This window comes from Cyberlindnera jadinii (genome assembly GCF_001661405.1).
Source record: "Cyberlindnera jadinii NRRL Y-1542 unplaced genomic scaffold CYBJAscaffold_9, whole genome shotgun sequence".
NCBI classification, from domain to species: domain Eukaryota; kingdom Fungi; phylum Ascomycota; class Saccharomycetes; order Phaffomycetales; family Wickerhamomycetaceae; genus Williopsis; species Williopsis jadinii.
Window position 1 is genome coordinate 40,115 of NW_017963660.1, and position 23,658 is coordinate 63,772.

At 44.2% G+C, this 23,658-nt stretch overlaps 13 protein-coding genes across 13 annotated transcripts; 6 read left to right on the forward strand and 7 right to left on the reverse strand.

Moving 5' to 3' along the window:
* Positions 1–375: 375 nt before the first annotated feature.
* CYBJADRAFT_128939 (uncharacterized protein) lies at positions 376–936 on the forward strand (the record flags this gene model as incomplete). Its single annotated transcript, XM_020212806.1, has 1 exon — positions 376–936. A coding segment is annotated over one exon (561 nt), but the record flags the coding sequence as incomplete, so codon positions are not given.
* Positions 933–1,913, reverse strand: ARA2 (D-arabinose 1-dehydrogenase (NAD(P)(+)) ARA2; the record flags this gene model as incomplete). Its single annotated transcript, XM_020212803.1, has 1 exon — positions 933–1,913. The coding sequence occupies one exon, from the start codon at positions 1,911–1,913 to the stop codon at positions 933–935; it is 981 nt and encodes a 326-aa protein (XP_020069728.1).
* A 119-nt stretch (positions 1,914–2,032) lies between these two features.
* Positions 2,033–2,785, forward strand: SUB1 (chromatin-binding transcription coactivator SUB1). The gene is made up of 2 exons (XM_020217167.1): positions 2,033–2,206; positions 2,315–2,785. The coding sequence occupies exons 1-2, from the start codon at positions 2,072–2,074 to the stop codon at positions 2,519–2,521; spliced, it is 342 nt and encodes a 113-aa protein (XP_020069729.1). The 5' UTR covers positions 2,033–2,071; the 3' UTR covers positions 2,522–2,785.
* A 73-nt stretch (positions 2,786–2,858) lies between these two features.
* MNR2 (putative Mg(2+) transporter MNR2) lies at positions 2,859–5,552 on the forward strand. Its single transcript, XM_020215279.1, has one exon. It carries the CDS (start codon positions 3,044–3,046, stop codon positions 5,480–5,482), a length of 2,439 nt encoding a protein of 812 aa, XP_020069730.1. The 5' UTR covers positions 2,859–3,043; the 3' UTR covers positions 5,483–5,552.
* A 144-nt stretch (positions 5,553–5,696) lies between these two features.
* On the forward strand, positions 5,697–6,541 carry CCS1 (copper chaperone CCS1). The gene is made up of 2 exons (XM_020215280.1): positions 5,697–5,736; positions 5,796–6,541. The coding sequence occupies exons 1-2, from the start codon at positions 5,725–5,727 to the stop codon at positions 6,453–6,455; spliced, it is 672 nt and encodes a 223-aa protein (XP_020069731.1). The 5' UTR covers positions 5,697–5,724; the 3' UTR covers positions 6,456–6,541.
* On the reverse strand, positions 6,517–7,068 carry CYBJADRAFT_99027 (uncharacterized protein). Its single transcript, XM_020218047.1, has one exon. The coding sequence runs from the start codon at positions 6,875–6,877 to the stop codon at positions 6,578–6,580; it is 300 nt and encodes a 99-aa protein (XP_020069732.1). The 5' UTR covers positions 6,878–7,068; the 3' UTR covers positions 6,517–6,577.
* ROT1 (Rot1p) lies at positions 7,054–8,093 on the reverse strand. Its single transcript, XM_020215281.1, has one exon. It carries the CDS (start codon positions 7,927–7,929, stop codon positions 7,123–7,125), a length of 807 nt encoding a protein of 268 aa, XP_020069733.1. The 5' UTR covers positions 7,930–8,093; the 3' UTR covers positions 7,054–7,122.
* A 1,482-nt stretch (positions 8,094–9,575) lies between these two features.
* On the reverse strand, positions 9,576–10,395 carry TRM112 (RNA methylation protein TRM112). The gene has a single exon (XM_020215282.1). It carries the CDS (start codon positions 10,325–10,327, stop codon positions 9,938–9,940), a length of 390 nt encoding a protein of 129 aa, XP_020069734.1. The 5' UTR covers positions 10,328–10,395; the 3' UTR covers positions 9,576–9,937.
* A 278-nt stretch (positions 10,396–10,673) lies between these two features.
* Positions 10,674–12,143, reverse strand: CYBJADRAFT_168241 (uncharacterized protein). The gene has a single exon (XM_020215283.1). The coding sequence runs from the start codon at positions 12,121–12,123 to the stop codon at positions 10,927–10,929; it is 1,197 nt and encodes a 398-aa protein (XP_020069735.1). The 5' UTR covers positions 12,124–12,143; the 3' UTR covers positions 10,674–10,926.
* Positions 12,144–12,275: 132 nt separating this feature from the next.
* CYBJADRAFT_128678 (uncharacterized protein) lies at positions 12,276–12,758 on the forward strand (the record flags this gene model as incomplete). Its single annotated transcript, XM_020212787.1, has 1 exon — positions 12,276–12,758. The coding sequence occupies one exon, from the start codon at positions 12,276–12,278 to the stop codon at positions 12,756–12,758; it is 483 nt and encodes a 160-aa protein (XP_020069736.1).
* Positions 12,759–12,833: 75 nt separating this feature from the next.
* CYBJADRAFT_163062 (uncharacterized protein) lies at positions 12,834–15,193 on the reverse strand (the record flags this gene model as incomplete). The annotated part of the gene is made up of 3 exons (XM_020213736.1): positions 12,834–12,911; positions 12,935–14,458; positions 14,651–15,193. 3 exons carry the CDS (start codon positions 15,191–15,193, stop codon positions 12,834–12,836), a joined length of 2,145 nt encoding a protein of 714 aa, XP_020069737.1.
* A 2,032-nt stretch (positions 15,194–17,225) lies between these two features.
* Positions 17,226–18,341, forward strand: CYBJADRAFT_113983 (serine/threonine-protein kinase; the record flags this gene model as incomplete). The annotated part of the gene is made up of 1 exon (XM_020212153.1): positions 17,226–18,341. A coding segment is annotated over one exon (1,116 nt), but the record flags the coding sequence as incomplete, so codon positions are not given.
* Positions 18,342–18,565: 224 nt separating this feature from the next.
* MSH3 (mismatch repair protein MSH3) lies at positions 18,566–21,352 on the reverse strand (the record flags this gene model as incomplete). The annotated part of the gene is made up of 1 exon (XM_020216890.1): positions 18,566–21,352. One exon carries the CDS (start codon positions 21,350–21,352, stop codon positions 18,566–18,568), a length of 2,787 nt encoding a protein of 928 aa, XP_020069739.1.
* Between the last annotated feature and the right edge of the window lie 2,306 nt (positions 21,353–23,658).

Here is a 23,658-nt window from a genome sequence, read left to right on the forward strand (position 1 = left end):
AATCCAAACACACGTTCTTAACTAGTACGACGCTTTAACCACCGAACCTACCATGAACTGAATACTGTGATTGTGTAAAAAAACCCTTGGAAGATTGATAACCTCTGGAAATGAAAATGAATCATTGTTGTATTAGCGGCGAAGGGGCTGTTGGAAATCTCATCTTGATGGAATTATCGAGAGGCGGTGCGTTGAAATTTAAGTAGCAGGCGCTTTTTGAAATTTCAACAACAGCTGTCATCAACTCTTTCCCATAAACTAACCTCACTTCGAAAGCACAGCTCTATCAATTAGTTCAAAATGGGTATTCTCATGTCATTGGTGTGTATATGTGTTCAAACATAGTGATGTTCTGTGAGTCATTTTACTGACGTATTTATCAAGCTTTTCACGCTCTTAGTGCTTCAGATGACCGCTTTGGCCATCCTGGTATTCCCCTTGCCTCTTGTTCTTCGTAAGAAGGCATTCATGATCTACCAAAGGGCATACGATTCCAAGGAGTTACGAACCGTGGGGGTGGTGACAACAGTGCTGATTGGTCTTCAGTTCAGTGATTCTTTGAGATCTTCTTGGAAGTGGCATAGGGAGTACACTCAGAACCATTCAATGGTAACTTCAGCGGATCTTTTGGCACGCCGTTTCTACAGCCAAAGAAACCTTTACATTTCTGGTGCTATCCTATTCCTGACGTTGGCCATTCCAACAGTCTTCAGCATAGTGAGACGTCTGATCAAGTACGAAGAGTTGAAGAGAAAAGCTAACGACCCAAAGGCCGTAGAGGAACGTGTGGAGCAACTAACGAAACAACTGGCCTCAAAGGACCTTGACCTTAAAACACTACAGAAACAAAAAAGTGGACTAGAAACAAGCTATAATAAGCTTGCCGATCAGTTAAACGAGAAAGAGGGAGTGTTATCTGATAAAAAGAAAGATTAGTGCTTGCCACTTGGCCAAACTTCGTTTAAATGAGATCCAAAGGCACCTTTGACCTCTTTGACTAGTTGGTCGTCATTAACAGAACTATTGATAACGTTCCAATAGGAAACTATTGCATCTTGTAGCTCCTCCACAGTAGAAACACCTAGAACCACTGGGCCGGGGAATTCTCTAATGGCATATCTCGTTGCCAAATCAGCTAGCTCAACACCTCTTGAAGATGTCAACTCAGCCACTTGTTGGCATTTGTCCTTCAGTTCTTGGGAAGCTGGATGGAAAGCATGTGTAGGTGCAGATCTCAAGAGTGACATCGACAGGATCGAAGCGCACAACACCTTTTGTACTTTACACTCGTTTAGAAACTTGTCAATGTAGGGACGTAATCTCTCATTCTGTAAGTTGAAATTGGAATAACTGAGAACAGCGTCCAATGGACCAATCTCTTCAATGGTTGAGCATTTCAATGCAATCTCATAAAGAAAATCCACTGGGTATCCACTGATTCCAAAGTGATGGATCAACCCTTCTTGTTTGAGCCTCTTTAGCTCTTTCAACGCTTCGAGGATCCCGGCCTCATCGACGAATTCAATGTCATGGAGGTAGACGAGGTCCAGATACGTGGTGCCCAGTCTCTCCAAGGATCTCTCTATAGACTTCCTGATCCATGCAGGCGAATAGTCAAATTCATCAAGCTGAATTCTTCCACACTTGGTGACAATGTAGTATTCATCCCTGGGATACTCATCGTGTAATTTCTTGAGGCAATCACCGAGCAATATCTCAGAAGGCCCATAGTACGGTGATGTATCTATAGCGTTAAGCCCGTTGTCAAAGGCAATTCTGAGGATTTGCTCCACTGGCAGCTGTTCCGGGTTATCGTTGAACTGTTGGTTGAAGACTGCGCCACCAATGAGCAGAGGAGGTAGATCATCCAACTGTCCTGTAACCTTCCTATGTGGTGTAGTTATTGGAGCCATTGTATTTGCTGCTAATCACGCTCTTTCAAGTGTGTGGTGAAGAGAGTTTTAGAGTTTATTTCCGGCTTTTCGATGCTTTTCTCCCTTTTCACACACTCTCTTCTCCAATACATAGGAGGGCGACTTTGAGAGGCAAAAGTGATATATAACCAATCGTGATGTCCGGTGTAAAGAGAGAACGAGCAGAAGATGAACCACACGTGGTAAAAAGAGAACAGGCTGAGGAGAAAGTCCCCAAATCAGGAGAGCAAAATGGAGCGCTAACAAACACCGATGGAGATCGGTATTTTGAGGTGAGTACTGATAGGTTTTTATAGGCATCTACATTAGAAGGGCCGGAAGATAGAGAAAGCCAGAGAGAAAGAGCGCATTGTTACTAACCGCATCTCAATAATCCACAGTTGTCGTCGAAGCGTCGTGTAACGCTGAGAAAGTTCAAGAACACAGTATTGGTTGATATCCGTGAATACTACGAATCCGATGGTGAATTCAAGCCAGGTAAGAAGGGGATATCGTTAAGCGTTGACCAATGGGAAAACTTGATTGGCCTATCAGCTGAGATTGCCGAGGTCGTACAGGACCTATCTGCGAAGAAGCAAAAATCATAGTCTGTTGCTCTGTATTCCCATCGAGTTAATACTTACTGTTTCAATTCATGTTCTCCATAGTGATGTGATCTCCCTTCCACAGACGTCGCGTATACTCAATCCCGCTGCTTCTCCGAGCTGTACATGCTGGGCTGTGTGTCCTGTAAACCCTGTGTGTCTCAAGAAGTCCTCTGGGTCCTGTGAGTCTGTAGCCTAAGCGGGTAAGGGCTTTTGAGTCCCTGTCCTGGAATGGAAAGCGTACCAAGACAAAAAGTCTCTGGAGATACTGTACAGTGTAAACTTAAATTAACAGCGTATACGTCAAAGGAATGACACTGTTTCAGCAGTTGTCAACGAGGTGATCATGTTTTTGGCCTGGTTCCCTAGTCCCTTCTTAGAAAGCTCGACATTATCGCACAGCAAGAAAAAGACGCACGGGAAGCAGCGAAAAAAAGAGCTCTATCAGACAAAACTTTAAACAAAAAAGGGACAAGGACAGACATCAACTACAAACGCTTGCACGTTGGTATCAAAGATAACAACATGGATCCTAACGAGCGTAAACCTCTGATGGGGAGAAGAAGATCAACATTCTCCCGATACATTCCAGTTGAGGACGATAACATAAGTATAGGGCAACAGTCGTCGTCTTCAACCTTTGGACAGAGCAATACACTCTTGAGTGGTGGAGGTAACGATGCCAATACGTTTAGAGATTTGAGAAAGTGGGATATCCACAGGAAATCCTCTGTGTCTGGAGACGTGCCCTTGTCACGAAGCTGGGTCCACAGATCGAGTGTAGGCTCGACCCATAACGCTCATAGACCACAGTATGGATCAAAGGGTTCACATGCGTCACATGCATCACATGGGTCGCAAGGACATGTTACAAGGGAGTGTCTTGTTGACATGGAGAGATTGGGATCACGTCAAAGGCAAAACAGCTCAAGCACTGATGACAATGATATTTTCAAGGATGAAGAAGTGTTTGATTCAAAGCCGGTAACAAGAAGAAACAGTGAACCGAGCTCCTTAGATGACGTGTGTTTCCCCTTGGATGCTATGGATGATGACGAAGTTCAAAAGAACTGGCCCGACCTTGAAGTGCTGGATGAGTTTCTAAAGGAGGAAACAGAGAGGCTTCAAGAGGAGGCTGCTCAAGAGGCATCACAGGCTAACATGAGGTATGACCTCGCGTCCTCTGATGTCGATAGCGCCGATGCATCATCTGGCCAAGTTGGATTCTCCTACCCTATAGTGACAAAGGTGGATGCTCCTTTACTGGGGAATAAGAGGATCAACGAGGCTGAGACCCTAACTGGTAGACTACGTCCACCAAAGATTAACCCCTTTGCAAAGAACAGGTCAAACACCCAGTTCCTTAACACTATCAATTACCCACCACATATCGTCAACAGCAACCCGGGTCATTTCAGATTCACCTATTTTAGAGAAGATTTGGATTCCACAGTGCACTCACCAACGATCTCTGGGTTGTTACAACCTGGACAGAGATTTGCGGATTTATTCCAATACTCTGAGTATTCGAAGGAGAAGCAGAGTAAGCCTTCAACCACCCCAAACTCGTACAAGGAGAAAGAGTCATTGAAGGAGCTAACTTCAAAGGAGCCGTCACCATCTTTAAACGATTTGGACGAGTCTGAGGATCACATATCTCCTTTCTGGTTGGACGTGTTGAATCCAACTGAAGAAGAGATGAAAGTCTTGTCAAAGGCGTTCCAAGTGCATCCTTTAACCACAGAGGATATCTTTTTAGGAGAGACAAGAGAAAAGGTTGAACTGTTTAAGGATTACTATTTTGTCTGTTTCCGTTCATTTGACATTGTTCAAGAGAGAATAAAGATGAAAAAATCCAATGCAGAATCTACCAAATCTGAGTCGATCAAACCTGCAACAGTATGGCAGAAGTTATTCAGCAGACGTCAATCCCTTTCAAGGTCCGAGCAGTCGATGAAGTCTGAATCTTCTTCCATGAGACGCCGCAGAAAACAGTTGGAGAGAGAACGGTATCAAAAGAAGTCAGGTGAAAAGCACAAGCCAAAGAACAACGAGTTGGAACCTTTAAACGTGTACATTGTTGTGTTCCGTCATGCGGTTTTAACCTTCCATTTTGCACCAACTCCTCACCCTGTGAATGTTCGTCGTAGAGCCAGGCTATTACGTGAGTATCTCACTGTGAGTGCGGATTGGATAGCATATGCATTAATCGATGACATTACAGATGCGTTTGGTCCAATGATTGAAAGTATTGAAGATGAAGTCAACGACATCGAGGATTCAATTTTAAGGATGCATAACGACTCGGATTCTAGTGACGAGGACAGTGATGATAGTGATGATGATTTCGATTACAAGCCTCTAAGTATGATGCGGAAACAATCCACCATCGACGCCAAGTCTCTGTCATCAGTACGCTCTGCGTCAACGAAGTCTACAAGATCTACGAACTCAAACGTGATTGAATGGAAGAAGAAAGGTGACTTGTTGAAGCGTATTGGTGAAACACGTGCCAGGGTGATGGCCTTACTACGTCTCTTAGTTTCAAAGGTGGACGTTATAAAAGGCTTTGCTAAGAGATGTAATGAACAATGGGAGGTTGCTCCTAGGTCTGAAATTGGTATGTACTTGGGGGACATTCAAGACCATATTGTCACGATGGTTCAAAGTCTGAACCATTACGAAAAGCTATTGGCCAGATCCCACTCCAATTATCTCGCACAGATCAATATCGACATGACCAGGGTAAACAACGATATGAACGATGTTCTTGGAAAGATTTCGCTCTTGGGTACCGTTGTGCTACCTATGAACATTGTGACTGGTCTATGGGGAATGAACGTTTTAGTTCCAGGACAGGGAATTGAGGACTCTCTAATTTGGTTCTGGTGCATAACGTCTGGTATGTTCTTATTTGCACTCTGTGCCTATTTCTATATGAAGAGGATCTCTGGATTCGATTGATTGCAACATATACACATCGCTCTTCATTAGTTAGGCCAATATACATTAACCACTCCTCAGCGTAACTTAGGGAATGCCGACGTAAATCGTATCACGCGATGGCCCTTGTGGGCTAAACCGTGGCTCGCCGTCGCGTGCGCAGTTGTGTGCGTCGCTGACATATCAATTTGTAAAAACCGACCCACTTCGAAACACTCCAACTCTTGTCAGATAGGTAACTGTTAGTTTACTGTTATTTGCCAATGTCGTTTGAAGTGAGTGTTGTGTTTGTATGCATCGCCAATGATAGCTGTATACTGACTGAGTTCCACAGACCGTTTATAATGTTGATATGACGTGCGAGTCGTGCGTTGATAGTGTCAAAAAAGCCCTGGGGGAAGTCCCAGGGTTGGAGAGGTTTGACATTGATCTCAACAAGAAACTCGTGAGCGTTACCGGTATTGCAGCACCGTCAACCATCATTCAGGCAATCCAAGACACCGGCCGTGAAGCTATCATCAGAGGAACTGGTAAGCCGAACTCCGCGGCAGTCGCCATCTTGGAAACCTTTAGAGGTGAAGCTGAACCCGTCAAGGGCCTCGCAAGAATGGTATCCATCGGGGATAACAAGTTACTGGTTGATATTACCCTTAGCGGGCTGCCAACTGGTACGTATAAACCATCTTTCAGAGCTTCAGGAAACATTTCGAAGGGAGCATTGACCACTGGAGACTCTCTTTTCAAGTTTGAAGACGTGAAGGTGGATCAAACAGGCAGCGGACAGAGCTTCCAAAGCGCACCTATGAACGTTGCAGATCTCATCGGGCGGTCGTTTGTAGTTGTTGAAGAGAAGCAGGAGTTGAAGGATGCCCTTGCCGGTGTCATTGCCAGAAGCGCTGGAGTATGGGAAAACGATAAACAAGTCTGTAGCTGCTCTGGTAAGACCGTCTGGCAAGAGCGTCAAGACGCGCATGCCCATGGATTGAAGGTATGAGCGATCACCTCGAGAGAAATGTTCTAACATGGACTGCATTAATTAATTGATATGTAATGTTTTATGTCAAGTACTTAATATATAAAGATCATCTTTAGATACCTGTGTTTCTATTGTCTTCCTCACAACAATGGCGAGTTGTTACTGTCCTTCTGTACAGCCCTGGAAACGACAGCACCGGTGTCATCGCCAACGTTGTCGAGGCCATCACCAACTCGTTTCAGCTTACCGCCGCTGATCTTCTCAGTGTCGATGATAATCTCCGTTGGTTGGTCCCTTGGCGGTATCGATGAGTATATGATGAAGCCAATGGAGAAGAGCGCAAGTGCATAAAACAGTAGTCTCTTCTGTGGTGTTGTAAGCCATGATGTTTTCTTCGGATTCAAGTTATACGGCTGTGGAAGCCCTTTCATACCAACCATTTCGAAGCTGGGCGGTATCCTTTTCAACACGTCAGCGATAGAATGAAACGAGTGGAGAGAGCGACGAAAAAGGCCTGTTGTTGAAGTTACCAATGCAGGAAGGTGGTCGTCCCCTACGTGAAATACACGGTTCGCGCAGCAGTGAAGTGTACGCTACATAGCTACCAATAGTAAACACATTTCACGAGGCACTTTGACTTATATATTCGTTCTCTGCTTTATAGTAGCAAAGGTCTGTGGTCGAATCACAAGAAGAAGTAGCTGACACCACCAACTGCGATGACACCGACCGACGTCCACCACCAGAGATCCACGTTGATGGGCGATACCTTCACAGCCCTTGTTCTACCCTTGTTAGCCAGCGAACGTCTAATACGCTTTCTCAAAGAATGTGTCTCCGCTGCGGTGTCTGTCGGGTTCAACGTCTCTGTAGGAAGCATCATTGGCGGTCTGTAGGCCAGGTAGAGAGGCTGTACTGGGGTGCCGTCCCATTCAAAGAGGTTTAATCTGTAGCGTCCATGGTATGGATCAACGTATACGCTAAACTGGTCGTAGAGTTCTGTTTGGATATATCTTGAGTACGTCGAGATGCCGTAGTCCTCGCAAGGTTCCGACAGGAGTTGACGGCCGTCAACCTCGAAAGGCGTTAGTAGCAAGGATCCGTTCGACAGTATCTCATACGTCCCGTGCTGGAACGTTAGCGCCGCCGCTGGACACGAATGGTTTTGAGCGTTTGAGGTGATTTGGTATACCGCTTCCTCCCAATATCCATCCTCTGTGAAGGAATACGAGATCCCGGGAAGCGCAGGCTCGATCAGCAACTCGTCTATTGGATCATAAAATCCAGGCCCCGTGAATACTGTGTTGGATTTGGAAGACCACGTACCAACCAGTTCACTATTGCTACCGGCACTTGATGACTCCGAGGAGGCGTTAGATGAAGATGAGGAAGAAGAGGAGGCCCCAGTAGAGGATGAAGATTCCTGTGCGTCAACTTTTAATGTAAAGAGTGAAAGTGCTGTGAAGAGCAACCAGTTCGTATCGCAGATCATCGTTGTAATAACTTGTATGTTTACACCGTGTGAAGTACGTTCAAATCGATTCCTCTATAATAACAACTGGCAAAGGGTATAAAGAACACACAGCACATACACCGAATCTAAGCAAAACCTGAGAGGAAAACGGAAAAAAAAATACAGACAGCTTCAGCCTGTTTTTGCCTGGCTTTTTGACCCGCGAATTTTCCGTACTGGGCTTAGAACACAAACACGCACGCGCGCGCGCCCTTTGGCTAAAAAAAGAACAGGAGATTTTGCTCTTTCTGCTGTGAATTTCACTTGTCGTTTTTGCTTTTGCCAATTGCTCTTATTTTGAGCCTGTTCTTGTTTATACACATTTGTATCTTTTCTATTGGCTCACTTGGGATCCAAATTGGGAAGAGATGTGCGGGTTTTTCTTCCGTAAAGGACATTTAGCTGTATTGCTATCTGACAAGCTAATCTGTAATGCTTCGGTAGGGTGAACGCGACTTGCTAGAGCGTTAGCGATCAAATTGCGCTGCGGGGCTTATGGAGGATTGGCCTTTATTTGTCTGTTCCCTCGCTGATTAGAATCATGGATTGACTCTAACGAGATCCACAGTAGCTTTCCTGAGTTTATGGCGTATGTCTTGGTAGATATGTTTACAAAGGTGTGGATGGTATGGGTGTTAGAATGCTCCTGATCTGGGATCCATTAAGTGTGAAAAAGATCTATCTCGTCTTTTATGTGTTTAGCTACTTTTTCAAACGCTTGATTGACAATTGTGAGCACTTGGGCTATTGTATATACTCTTCGGTAAAAGCGTGTCAGTATCATTCATATTGGTTAAGCTTGAAAGTGCAACGTAAGCTTTACCAAGACCAAATCATGTTGAGCTCATGTGGATATCAACTCCACCTCTAAAGGTTTGACTCTGTGACTTATTAATGGTCATAGCTAAGCAATGTCTCGGTGTTAATTAGCAACTTGTGAAGATTACTGGGCATTTCGAATCACATGTGTGTTCTGATTTAATTCTTGTAAGCTCGGCCACTGGGATTATACACAGAGTTCCCTGGTTTTCGTGGTCTCCGATGTTGTGGTGGGTCATAAACTGGATCATCATTTTCACTCAAGCCATTGGTGTCATGATCAAAAGCTTCATCATGTAGGCTCTCTTCTAACACTCTTTCTGCTACCCGTGCTGCATTTCTTCGTCTACCTCTTATTCTACCAGCCATAGTTCCACTATCAAGTTCAGGTTCAGGCTCAGGCTCAGGCTCAAGTAATGGGGGGGTTGTCGTAAATTTTCTGGTGTATCCTCTAATGATGGTTCTCATATTAGGTCAGATGACCTATCTCGATAATGGCTGAATTTTCTGGTATAGTCTTACCTTCATTCGTTTGAGGTTGCCGCCGTGGTTCTGAATCAGCCGCTGATGTTTCTTCTTCGACTTGATGACCTCGTGGGATGGCCCAGGGAGGAGTCCTTTTGATTTTCCTTGGACGTCCTACGGGTTTTTTACTTTGAGTGTTTAACCTTTTGCCTTTGGTCATTGTTTCGTTATCTTCCTAACTTTGTGTATGAAACTGTGAGAGATTTGTGTCATTTTGTTGATAATAGTTCAAAGTATAAACAATGCTGCGAGAATTAGAAACATCCTTACATTTTCAGGATTGCTGGGGCAACAAAGAACCAGAATTATATATATAAGAGGGAAAATGCGGAGGCTATTTTAGAAGAACCACCCACTCAATCAAGTCAAGATGCTGTATATAAGATGATATAAATTACTTCTACCGTGTGAAAAACCACACTAGCCTAATGTCTCTTTGGCTGTCGAGATATAAGCAAGTTTATGTGCCTTTTCAACGAATCTTACCAGATTTTTGAATGAATGTAGCTCAAGAAGTATTGAATACTGCGTGTCCATTCTTTGTAGATATCTTATCTGAGCTGTCATCTACAGATTCGAATAATTTGGTGGGGCTTGGGGAGCGAAGTGTCTTCTTTATTAGTATCATTCTAACATGTATAAATCAAGCCAAATGTGGTGGTAACAGGAAGTTTGGAATTGAGTTTTTGATGTAATAGACGTGCTCGCATGCACGACACTTCATCTCACCCTGTGTGATGTTTGTCTCGAGTAATAATGAGTGTAAGTCCTTCAAAAGGGCCAGTGTGTCTGGGTCCTCTGGGTCAACGTTCTCAGGTAACGCCTGTGGTAATGAGTCGTTACCCAGGTCATGTGCCACTTTTAACACTGCGCTCCAATCAAGTCTATCCAGGATGTTCAAGAGAAATTCAGGCTTGAACTCTTGTTCCTCTTGGATCAACTCACAGTCGTTGAATTGTAATGGGAAGTTATCCGTTGTGGAGTCACACGCTTTGGACGTGCATTTCACAAAGTTTGTTGTAAGGAATTTCATAGCCGTTAGATACCTCTTCGATCACGTATAACACACCGAGTCCTTATAAAGGCGTTGTTTCCTTCTTGTTCTCGCTCGATGCTATTGTATTGATAAACAGTTTTGGATGAATTTGACAAGACAGTAAAATTTTGATGGTGTCCGGGTGTACATGTGGTGCCAACCGATGAGCATCCTCGAACGGAAAACCTAAAAAAGTTTAAAAAACCCACACACACAAAAACTTTTCTTCCTCTCTCAGTGTTTTTTCCAGACACCGAGGACTGTTTGAAACCAGCAGTTGGCAGTTTATGGGGCCAATTGATAGTGTAAGTTTATGATGTTTAACCTTCTCTCTGGTCACACTCAACCGCTTGTTATAAAATGATTATAAAATATTTGTCAATCCACCGAAAAGACTCCCTCTGTTCTCTGTTTTTATGAAGAACTGGGGTTTCCTAAAGGACGAACCTGTGTCGCATGATTTCTTCCAAGGTTGTTTACTAGTGTGGTCAATGGAGATGAAGTTCCTGAGAACATTGTGTGTGTACTAACAAGTACAACTATGTACAGACAAGATATGTATGAAATAACAGTGAATGCATTCGATGTGTTTGAAATCATCTCTGTAGTCCCTTGATTGTACTCAAGAGTGTTTCGCTATGTCCCGAGGTTTCCGCCTCCAGTCTTTGTAGCAACGACAGGAACTGGTGTCTTGATATCACACCTGTTTGTACGTTGACAGACATCTGCTTGATACAATTCTTCAATAACTCTGCGAATTCGAACTTGACCGCAACCTCAGCGAGTAGTTCCAATAGCCGTTGTGGAAGAACGTTCCAAACGTTAGCATCCATCGACTTCCTCTGGTTGTAGTAAATCCTCACACTCACCTCCTGGGTCTGTTTATCAACAACTATCCCTGTGAGTAGGTTATTTATAGCTATGGACATCTCACTCTCCGAGTACTTCAGCTTAAGCATGCCTTCAAGTGCAATGGAGTATAACTGCCAAGGTAACGAGTCGGAGCCTTTGGAGATCTTCTTCACAAACGTACCATTGTGGACGTCGGTGTTGATCAACCTCAGTTTCCCAATACATTGATTGAAGAGGTCATAGTCCTCAGCAATTACCGATGTTCTCAGTACGCTGGTGAATTGCTCCTCAGTAACATGTGGAACAGTTGAAGCTAATATACAGGCCAATGCCCTGAGGTTGGTATTATTTGGAAACTCCTCAAGTCCTGTCAAGACCTCCACCAATGGGAAAGATGACATGGGTGTTTTCATAATGGCAATGGCGCTTTCAAATAGGAATGAGCTTTCCAGTTTATTGGCTCGTTGGTATTTCTCAATCACTTTCAACAACGGAGTTGGCAACCCACGTCTTGGACCCAGGGGCTTATTCTGCTCCAATTCTTCATACGTAGTAGTTCTATAATGACCAATCTGTGAAGACAGGTGCTTCAGCTGTTCCTTTATGGAATCACTGGGTATTTTGGATATGAGATCTTCCAAAGGTAACTGTTCGACGTCAGAAGTCACACCAATAGCATGGAGATGTTCGCTTAACTTTTTATCCCTATGGATCTCAACGTGTGTATCTCCCCACGATTCCAGACTGCTCGGCGACAATAGCTCATTGGTATAGTACAAAGACAGTAACTTCTCAGCAACAAGCGACTGGGTCATCTCATCCTTTGGTGATCTCATAGTCCTCGGTCCAAACAGTTCCAGCTCATCTTCGGTGGTGGGCAGTACAGAGATAAATCTCTTGGTGAGGGAAGGCCGTACAATCCTCAGGGGAACTCTGTACATGCCGGTTTATGTCCTCTTCTATATCTTTTGTTGGTGATGTTTCTGAGGAAATGTTCGTATGTTTTTTTTCCCGGCTTGTTCCGCTTTTTATCCCAACTCCGGCGCTCTTCCTCAACATTAAACCACTACGAAGGTCAGAATTAAGGCAAACAATGGGCTACAAACTTCAGCTAAAGGCCACAGTAGAAGGCCTCAAGGATCTTCAGCCAACCGACACTGCCGAGGATCCATTCGAGTATACGTTCGAGATCCAGTGCACATCTTGTCGTGAACAACATGAAAAGGAGATCACCATCAACAGATTCGAACAACACGAGATTTCAGGCTCCCGTGGAGAGGCAAACTTTGTATTCCGCTGTAAATCCTGTAAGAGAGAATCAACTGCATCGATAACAAGAACCAAGGAGACTCTCTCGCAGGACGATCAGAAACCAAAGACGATCTTGGAGGTTGAGGCCAGAGGCCTGGAATTGGTCAAGTTCATCCCTCAGGGTAATTTCGAAGCCACTGGTGTCGAATCGAACACGCCATTCAAGGAGATTGACCTCTCAGAGAATGAGTTCTATGACTACGATGACAATGCCGGGCAGGAAGTCTCGATAACAGAAGTAGAATGGGACATTGTGCGTGCTTAGACTATTATGTGTTTATATAATATACAATACATATCTATGGATTTGCACAGTTCCTTACTTCAAAGGAACAACAAACTAAGCACCGTCAAAATGCAAACTGTTCTCTTCATCCCTTGGCCTTCCCATGTTGATATAACCGGTTGGAAATATGAGCTTGCAGGTTCCGAGATGCTCACTGAAGTGGAATATTGGGATCTTGAAGTTTCAATGTCAACTCTAGATTCAGACTCACTCGCTACTGCAGTAACTATGGTTGTGATTGCGGTCTTATGAGTAGCTGAGTCCGTAGTTGAAACCTCAATGGTTTCCAAAGTTGATGTATAACTGTGCTCGCCGTGAGAGCTGATAGAAGACTCATCTGTAGTAGAGACAGGCTGTATAGGGTTCACAGTAGATGTGAAGGACCAGGTTACTGATTCTCTAAGCTCAGAGAAGATGCCAGTGTAGAGCTCATACGATGAGCTTGTAGTCACAATTTCAGCAGTTGTTGGTGTTGAAGTTGTAAGCGATGTTGAAATACTGACATCAAATGGAATAGTTTGAGATAGACCAATTGAATCTGATGACTGTGGTTCTGGAGAGCTAGTCACTGAGGAGCTGGTGGCTGGGACATTGGAAGTTGGGACAATGAAGCTTGAAAGACTGGATGATGACACACTGGATGATGACACACTGGACGACACACTGGATGATGACGCACTGGAAGGTGGATACGTAATTTCAGTCAAGGGACAATACGTAGTGTAAACAGTAATGAGACCTTCATGTGTTGTTGTCACAGTGGTAACCAAAGCTGTTGAAGTTTCAGTAGTACATGATCCATGGGTGCACGAAGATACAACAACAAGAGTTGTTTCATCGTTTCGGACCGTTGGTGATGTTGATGTGAACAAAGAATGCATGCTTTCCAATGTTGTCACTGTTTCTAGTGAGTGAGTGATCGCGTTGGTGGTAGAACTCAATAAAACAGTTGAAGAAGTGGTTTCAAAGCCAGATTCAACATCATTGGAAGTAGTTATAGCTGATTGTGGTGTTGTCATAGTAGTGAAGGGCGTCTTTGTATTTGTCAAAGGACAGTACGTAGTGTACACTATGATAACACCTCTAGATGTAGTGGTCACAGTTGAAACTATAGCAGTTGTTGTGGAATCAACACATGATGAGCCATCGCAGAAAGACGTTGTAAGCACGGTAGTTTCGGAGGGCTTGTCAGGTGAAAGCGAGGTAACTGAGGACGACTGAGACACATTTATTGAAGAAGAACTCGAAGTTGTTGCACCACTGAATGAAGTAGTGGTGACAGACTCTGTACCTGTTTCAATAGTGGTCTTGGTCAAAGGACAATACGTGGTGTATACTGTCACAATGCCCTGAGATGTCGTAGTGACCGTTGTGACCTGTGCAGTGGTGATGGACTCCACACATTGTTCCTCATTACAGTGCGTTGTTGTAACAATGGTTGTCTCAATAGGAGGTACAGAAACTGTTGAGCTATCAGTCTCGGTAATTTCAGTTTCTGTTAATGGACAATACGTTGTGTAGATTGTGACAATTCCATTTGATGTAGAGGTCACTGTGGATACAATTGCAAGCGTTGTTGTATCCATGCAAGAGCCTTCATTGCAAACAGTTGTCGAAATGAGTGTAGTTTCCTGAGGTGATTCAGAAGAGGTAGACAATGGTGTAGTTGATTGTTCAACCTGAACTAATGGATACGATGATTCAGATGATGGTTCGGCCGTTTCAGGGAACGATTCAATATTCGAGAGAGGAGTCGTTGTTGTTAACGGACAATAGGTAGTGTAAACAGTGATGATACCAGCAGATGTTGTAGTAACTGTTGTGATTTGTGCTGTTGTCGTTGAGCCAACGCAAGACACCTGATCACAAACCGTAGTGGTGATGACAGTTGTTTCTAATGGCTCTGGACTTGAAGCTGAGCTTGTGCTTGTATCGATTTCTGAAGTCAAGAACTCAGACATTGATGACTTCTCTGTGCTTGCAGATTCCGTTGGGCAATACGTGGTAAAGACAGTAACCACACCTCCAGAAGTGGTGGTGATAGTTGTTACCATTGCTGTGGTTGTTGTCTCGGTACAAGAGTGTTCACCACAGAATGTAGTCGTAACAACTGTTGTTTCAAATGACTCCACGGTCGTGGTATTGGCTTGTAAAGGTGTTGTTTCTGCTTCCGATGTAACTGGTATTCCTCCTGCTGCAATTGTGTACGTGTGCCATTGAGAGCTATCATGAGAGTTGGCATTGTCCAAGGCTGTTGAATTGAGAGCTGTTGCAGTTCCGGCATTATAGAGAAATCCAACACCATCTGCCATCAGTTCAGTAGATTGAGACACGTTTGAATAGATCTCGTCAATTGTAGAAGCTATCGAGAACATGACGAGCGATGAGCACGCCAAAAGTGAATGGATTCTCATTGCAGAGCTGCGACGATGTGCAGAGCTATACAACCCAGCTTCAGACCACCTGTGGCTCTGCAATCACTTAAATACACTATCACCAGTCCCCGTCTTCCCTGATTGAAACCATTATGACACAAGTACTCGACAAGAGGAGCTCCTAACAGCTGGTACATGTCTGAATTGGACATTTATAATGGAGACATTCGATGCAATCTATGTGAGTACCTTGCATGGAAGCGTCAACCCGCAGGCTCCAAATCGGCCAGGGCCACGCCCACCTTACAACTGTGAAACATCGGTGATACACTCACCACTGTGTCGAGAGCAGTGAGTGTTGTGTCCTGTGTGTGGCGACCCCAGGAGCTCTGTCCAGGAGCTGAGTCCATCAGCTGAACAGCATCTTCCCAATTGACGTGATTTCAGCCCCCTCTCCCTGTGTTCCTCTTCGCAAGCCACCTCTAAGGTGTATTACCTGCACCGATCGCTTTCTCCGGTCTGGGTACTTCGGTTTCTCCGCCTTGAATCTAAAGAACAGCGTTGAGCAGTGTACTCAGCACCAATTGTCCGGTTTCCCTCACATTTGCTCCTTACTAACCAGAATCACCGGTATAGAGAATATTTCCCACTAATTCAAGGTCCTTAGCCCATGCCCTACGCTGCTCTTGCAAAGAGGACTCTCGAGACGAAGACCCCCAAAGCAAGCTAAAAGTGTCCGCCTGTGTGGTCCGCAACGAACGGCCCCTAATTCATCGCGTAAAAGCGAAGGGGGATCCAAAAGTTCGACAAACCCAAACCAAGCCAACACGAGACGAGACTAGCGGGCAGGACAGTGCACGGAGCATTGATTGCGAAAAGAAGTGCAAGAGCATCCATAAACTTCGACGCTGGATATTGAGAGCTAAGTGTCCCCCTCCCTCATCTCAGGTGATCATTACAGTCCAGCTCTACCCGAATTCATTGTGATCCGGACTCGAATTAGTACCCAGCGTATACAGCTGAACAAGGACGCAGGCAGACACACCACCTAAATCCACGTCACGTCCACATCAACACCATGGCTGCGCAGACAGAGGAGAAGAGCACGTCGAGGCTGAGAACTCGATCGATGTCTCTCGGGAAGATCTTCAATTTTGGCAATGGGAATGGCAACAGTACCAGCCAATTCTCGAGAAGCGGTACGCCTACTGCGGAGACCCCAGATCAGCAGGCATCGCAGAGTAACAACGGCGGAACGGATGGCTATTTCACACAGCAACCAGAAGCCGTTATCATCCACCAGCATCTGAACGTCAACGTGGAGCCACTAAAGGAAGAAGAGCAAAAGACCCTAACCACGAAGCTGAAGAGCTTGTTCAAGAGAAGTGCCAGCAGCTCGCCGGTGATTGCCTCCAAGGACACAAAGGTTGAGGACTGTGAGGACGATGGCTTTGAACTGGAACCGCCATCCAAGACATATGACCACCCACAGTACCAGCAAGATTGCCCGACGATCGAGGTGTCACAGCCACAGTCGTCGGAGGATGTGAGTGAACAGGCTTCATTTCAACAACCTCCGCAACCGCAGCAGAGGAGTTCGTTCTTCTCGAGAATGCGCTCTCCTTCCTCTCCGAACCCGCCGTCTAAGCTGGACCCGGCAGCACAGGGTCATAACCAAAAGCAACAGCACGGGAACCAAAAGAAGAATACCGTATCAGCCCAGCCATACTTTGCACATCAAGGTCTACCTCCACACGCCGAGGGAGACCAACATCAGTATGAAGGACAAAATCTGTCGCTGAAGAAGACACATGGAAGCTCTAAATCATCGCTGAACCAGATAAAAGAGGAGCGCCATGGACAGGAACGACAGAATCAGCATCAAGAGCAAGAGCAAGGACAAGCGCAGGGCCACCAGGGCCAGTCTGGGATTGATATGGCATCACCGCCTACAAAACCAATATTGAGAAGAGTAGCATCCGCTCCGTTCAACTTGAAGGAGGCACACGATCAACAGAAGAAACTCGGTGAGATCTCTGAAAGTAGAAGACCTCGAAACAAGTCTTTCATCAGCTCCAATGCTATCAAAGTTGCAGATGTTCAAGTTGGTCCACAGTCTTTTGAGAAGATAAGGCCATTGGGAAAAGGTGATTTTGGAAGGGTTTACCTCGTGCGTGAGAAGGCAACAAACAGGCTATACGCTATGAAGGTGTTGAGTAAGAAGGAGATGATCCAGAGAAACAAGATCAAGAGGGCCTTGGCTGAACAAGAGATTTTGGCAACTTCGAACCATCCGTTCATCGTCACATTATACCATACGTTCCAATCTGAGGACTATCTCTACCTGTGTATGGAGTACTGTATGGGTGGTGAGTTCTTCAGGGCCTTACAGACGAGAAAGACTAAATGCATATCTGAACAGGATGCAAGATTCTACGCTGCCGAGGTGACTGCTGCACTGGAATATCTACACCTCATGGGATTCATTTATAGAGATCTGAAACCAGAGAATATCCTACTGCATCAGTCAGGACATATTATGCTTTCAGATTTTGACTTGTCCAAACAGACAAGAAGCATGAAGAATCCATCAATGTCTACAGCCAACGCAACAAATAAAACCTTGATGACTTTGGATACCAAAGCATGCATTGATGGATTCAGAACAAACTCATTTGTCGGTACTGAAGAGTACATTGCTCCGGAAGTTATTAGGGGGACTGGTCATACAGCAGCAGTTGACTGGTGGACCTTGGGTATCTTGATCTACGAGATGCTTTTCGGAACGACTCCGTTCAAAGGTGCAAACCGTAATCAAACATTCTCGAATATTCTGAAATCGGATATTGTTTTCCCAGACTCTCAGCATATAACATCGCAGTGCAAGAACCTCATCAAAAAGCTTCTAATCAAAGATGAAAACAAGAGATTGGGTTCTAAATTGGGGGCATCTGACATCAAGAATCACCCGTTCTTCAAAAACGTACAATGGGCACTGTTGAGAAATCAATCGCCTCCAATGATCCCTGTTTTATCGAAGACAGGCGCTGATTTCCACAGAAACAAGAATAAAACATCATCATCGATCGATATTTCCAAAGAGGAAAGCATTGAGCCGGAGGCTGATGAAAATAACCCATTTGAAGGATTCGATTCAATGACCCTAATCCATGATGGAAACAATTACGAAGATGAGGCTGTTTTGTACGGTGCAGGAAACTCATATGGAAGTATTAGCTATACTTCAACAGGAGCTAACAATAGGTTTAGAACAAACAGCAAAAGCTTGTTTCGTTCTACAAAGTCTTAAATTAACTGAAGAACAAAAAAAACAGAAGGATCTCTCTTTTCTAACTATATACTTATATCGCTTGCATGACAATTCACAATTATCACTTCAATCACTTGTAATCAACACTCGTCGATGTACTTCTTGAGTCTCATGACACTCTTCAACTCACCCTCTCCTTGTGTTACTCTTTGAAATTCATCTCTTACTGCTAGCGTTTCCTTGAATGATTGATGTTGCTCGACTTGGACCCGACGAGTCTCACTTATCTCGAAAGCCCTTTGAATTAATACATCGTCAACACCAGCAAGCTTTGCAACATTAAGTCCATACGAATTCTTGGCCATACCTTCCACTAAATTATACAAAAAGGTAACCTTTGGCCAGTCGCCTTCTTTCGATCTTTCTTCGATATAGCCCATGTGAAAATTCTGAACGCCTGAGTACTTTTCACTCAATTTACAAATGCTGGGGAAATGTGTAATGAAGAGTGTCAACGTATCATTCTCCTCTTGGAGGATGTACTCCAGTATAGCTTCTGCTAAAGCAATACCATCTGCCGTTCCTGTTCCACGACCCAGTTCGTCAAGTATCACCAGCTTGTTGCCTTTCACGGACATTTCATTCAGGATACTCATCATTTGAGACATCTCAGTGAAAAAGGTACTCTCTCCCTTCAGTAAATCGTCTTGGGCACCCATTCTTGTTAGTATGGTGCTGAAAATGCCTAACGTGGAAGATTCTGCAGGGACATAGCATCCAATCTGTGCCATTATAATGATCAATGCAATCTGTTTGACATAAGACGATTTACCACCCATGTTTGGCCCTGTTACTATAGAGCATTGACATTGAGGGGACAGGTTTGTAGAATTAGAAACAAAATTAGAGAAATGTTCCACGATGGGGTTCCGTCCCTGATGAATACGGACGATTCTTTCATCGACAAACACTGGCTTGGTGAACCCGGTTACGGATGATGTTGCTGCAAGAGAGAGTATGCAGTCATACTCAGAAAGGCAGCGTATAAATTTGGAAAGCTGGGTATAGTGTCTGTCAACTTCAGAGGTGAATTCGTCAAAAACATCGCAGCATGCCTGCTTATAGAGCTCTCTGTGGTAAAGCTGTTCTTTGTAAAGCTTGTTTGTGGTTGGTGTTCTGAATCTTGATACCAGCTTGGTGGATGAAATTTTGATCCACTCTTTTGGTACTTTCTTGAGATTTGCATTGTGAACCTCAATTAGATATGGCTCTTTTGACTTGGTCACGTATTGAAGGTGAGGCTTCTTGAGAATTGTGCTGCAGTCCTTCAACTCTTGTTCAAAAGATTTCTCAATGTTCTTGATTTCAGCCTGCTCTTGAAGCACTGAATCATGGTTTATTGTTAAATTTTCCAAAACAAAATATGTCAATATACGCTCATCAGGATCCTCTGATAGCGCACTTGGTGAGTGTATCATGTTCAGAACTTGGTTTATTTCCAAGTCCAAGCATAGTTGGATCATGTTGCTGAACAATGTTTTTAACAACGGGGAGTGTAAACCTGTCAAAATATCAAACCTTCCAAACTTGGTTATCAAATTGTTGAATTCGTTGAGTTTGTTCAAGAAAACGTAGAGTTCCTTATGTCCAACTTTGCCGTAGTGTATGCGGTTCAGGATCTTTTCTAAATCAGGACAATTCTTCAACAGGGAAGCAAAACTTTCCAAAAAGTGATTATAGGAATCGTGGATATTTCCAATGGCATCTAGTCTTTGTTCTATCTGTTCCCTCTGAACTAACGGTTGGGAGATCCATTTTCTCAAAAGACGAAACCCGAACTTGGTACGAGTATGGTTCATCAACCATAAAAGACTCCCATACTCTTCTCCATTTGTTGAGTTTTGGAATAATTCCAAATTCTGTAGTGTTAAGGCATTCAATTTCATGTGCGTATGATCTTGAAAGTTCTTATAGTTCTCTTCAATGTGGAAAGCAGCATCAAGGTCAAACTCTCTCAAATAATCAAGTAGTAATGCAGTTGCAATTTGGAACTGTGGCGACTTTGACGACATGAAATCAAACAGTTGAGGCCACTGTGATACATAGTTGTTCATGTAAACATCGTAGTACGTTTTCTTCAGTAATGGGAATGTTGTTTTTCTGATATTTGTCGATGAGTTCTGACGAACAAAAGCATCCAGTGTCTGAATTGTCAATTCAGATAATGAATCCTCAAAATACAGTATCTCTATTGGCTCCAAATGATGTAACCTGGTGTTGAGTTCATTTCTGAGAAAGTCTGCTTCAAATTCATCGTAAATAATCTCGCCAGTTAAAGGTTGTACAGTGACAATTGTTATGTGTAGTTTACCATCAGATGAGTTATGCTCTATAATGGACATTAGAGAATCCACTGCACGGTCATCTTTCACTCCCGAGTTCTTTTCATCGTATTCGATATATGTTGCCTTTGTGAAAACTTTCGACAATTTCCGCTTGAACAATGATGAAGCTGGTCTTGAGTCATCCAAGGTCTTCACTGCACTTGCCTCTGCCTGATCAACAATGCCAACTTTTAACCCTTTATCCAACAACCTCTGTAGATGAATATGGAGTCTGTTTTCTGGGATGGAGCAGTATGCCAGTTTATGATATAGCATATCAGCTGCCGTTTCATTAATCAAGTTTAACTTCCCTGGGACGAGCATAATGTTCAAGATCTTGTGAACCCTCACAGCATCTTGACAGAAAAACTTGTACTTGTAACCAACCTGGATAGCGAGCACTTTGTCCATATGCTGTAATTTCAATTCCTTCACTTGTTCATCGAGTGGTGTCAGCTTTGATTTCTTCGTTCTCTTAGTAGCTGGTTGTACTGGAAATGAATCATTATCCTCGTCGTCTATCTCATCACCATCTTCATCCATTTTCGAGCTTTGACGATCAAATACACGCTGGCTTAAAGTTTTTCTAAATCGTTCACGTACAGCAGTTACTTCCTTTGATGGTTCCTTTCCAGTGTATGCCTTGTCATATCCGAATCTTCGTACTCTATCTGTTTGATCTACATTGCATGCTTTGTCAACCGCTGTTTTAGCAATAACCGTTTCAGCAACAACCGTTTCAGCAACGTCTGATTTTCCCTCATCATCATCTAAAACTACAACAGTAACATCGTCATTTGAAGATGATGTTGGTCTGGTCTGTTGTCTCTTCCTGCTCGGACTGAAGAACTGTGAGATGGAAGGCTGTACCTTTCGTACTGTACCTTTCATTTCGTCTGTAGAAAACAGTTCGAACCCTGGACATGCGCTACCCAAAGAAGGCATCAGTCAGCTCCAAAACACTGACACAAGAACGAAAAGTAAACAAACCGTCGTCAGCAGAGCAAGCGTTGATCCATGGTGCTGCGCGTACCGATATCCCGGTCTGTAAGACCGAAACACTACTGATTACCCAATTTGGAAACTTCTTACCCAAGGACCACTGCATCGGTATGCGCAGCAGTTTAGGGGTAACTGCAGTGAAGGAAAAGAGAGCATTTTAGTGTTTGTCTTTTCTTTTGCATCGCAAGTGCCAGTATGAGAGGTGGCAGAGGCACATTTGCGGAATAATCCTGGGCACTGGGCGGTGCTGTGAGTAGTGAGTGGTTTGGTGACGTGGAGTACTGTTTTCTGGTTGGATAGTTCCAAATCAGATGTGTTTTTGCGTTTACGCTTTGGTGGTGGCGTTATGGAGACAAACAGATGAGGCAGGTAGTTCAGTGTAGGAAAAGAGTCAGTTGATCCTGGTTGGACGACAGCACCGGAGATGTCGTAAACCGGGTTTCGAGAATGATCTAAAACACGAAGTTAACAGTGGGCATCGTATCATGACATTTAGGTTAACCGATAGGGACGATCAAGGAAACCTTACTCCATGGCTCGTTAGCAAGTGATTTGTTCTCAAATTTGAAACTTGCGCCCTCCGGCACAACTTTGCCCATGTGTCACAACGTCAAGTCAACCATGGGGGAGGGGGGTCAAAGTTCACAAACCGTATCTGTATATCAACGGCTAAACGCTAAACTGTATACAGAGGCCGTAGGTAACACTATCAGCATGCACATATGCATGTGTGGAAGTTGGGAACATCATAAGGAGGCGGAGTCTATGGTCTGTGTCATACACAGAGCACGTTATACTGTGTACTTCACCGGCTGAGTCCTACACAATCATCAGTCTCTCTTGCCCTCCCCAATTTCTCAAGCGTTTTAGGAATAGGGGACGGGATGTCGCTCTGTAACGTCATCTGTAAGATAATCTCAGCTTGTTACTCTCAGCGAGCTCGTGTCTCATAGTTGCTGTTCACAGTGTTGTACGCACGGTCATCAGCAGCGATCTCTACTCCGCCTTCTAACAGTTTCGAAGTCAATTCAATATACCCACCTAAAGCTCAAAACTCCTCTCTTGCTTGAAAAATACCAGCCAATTGTCCCCGAGAGCACCTGCGCTCGGTTTCTACTTGCCCACACAACCCACAGTTTTAAATAGCATGCATAAGCCACAGACCAATACAAACACACCGCGTCATAGGTTCTCAGCGCCTGTTGAAACATATCGGTGGCTGACACAGAGAATGTGTCTGTTCTATACTTAGCATAACTAACAACCACTCTGGAGATACCCAAATCCCAAATATTGGTTTCCCACCCTTGTTGTAAGTTCTGTATGTTCAGTCTCTGTTTTTTTCACTTCCCTTGCAACACTTACCAAAGCGGACAAATCAAACGTCACAGTGCGTATCCCGATTCTACACAAGACGGGTTTCTTTACTGCTTTTTACCCCTTTTTGCTCTCTCTTCCTTTTTTTCACCGTCACTCCATCACCGTCTTAGCAAATTTGTGTTGTCCCGGAAACATTTCTTTTTTTTCCGTTGTTCTTCGCTCGAACAATTTTCTGTTGCGCTGCTGCTCCACCTCCCTCTCTCTCGCTCCCAAATCCCCTTCAAAAGCAAATGGGCCCCCCTGCCTCTCTCACTGGGCCACACGCTTCTGCGTAAGGAAAAATTCCATCCGCGGTAACGTCTTTTTGGTTGTTTTTCTCCCAAAATTTCGCGCGTGCTGGTCGTCGCCCATTTTTCCCTCCCCCTTTCTTTTTTCTTGCTTTGCCTGCTTGTTTATCCTTATAAATCTCCCTAAATTCCCCCTTCCACCCACACGTAAAAGAAAAACAAATAAAATCACAAATTTAC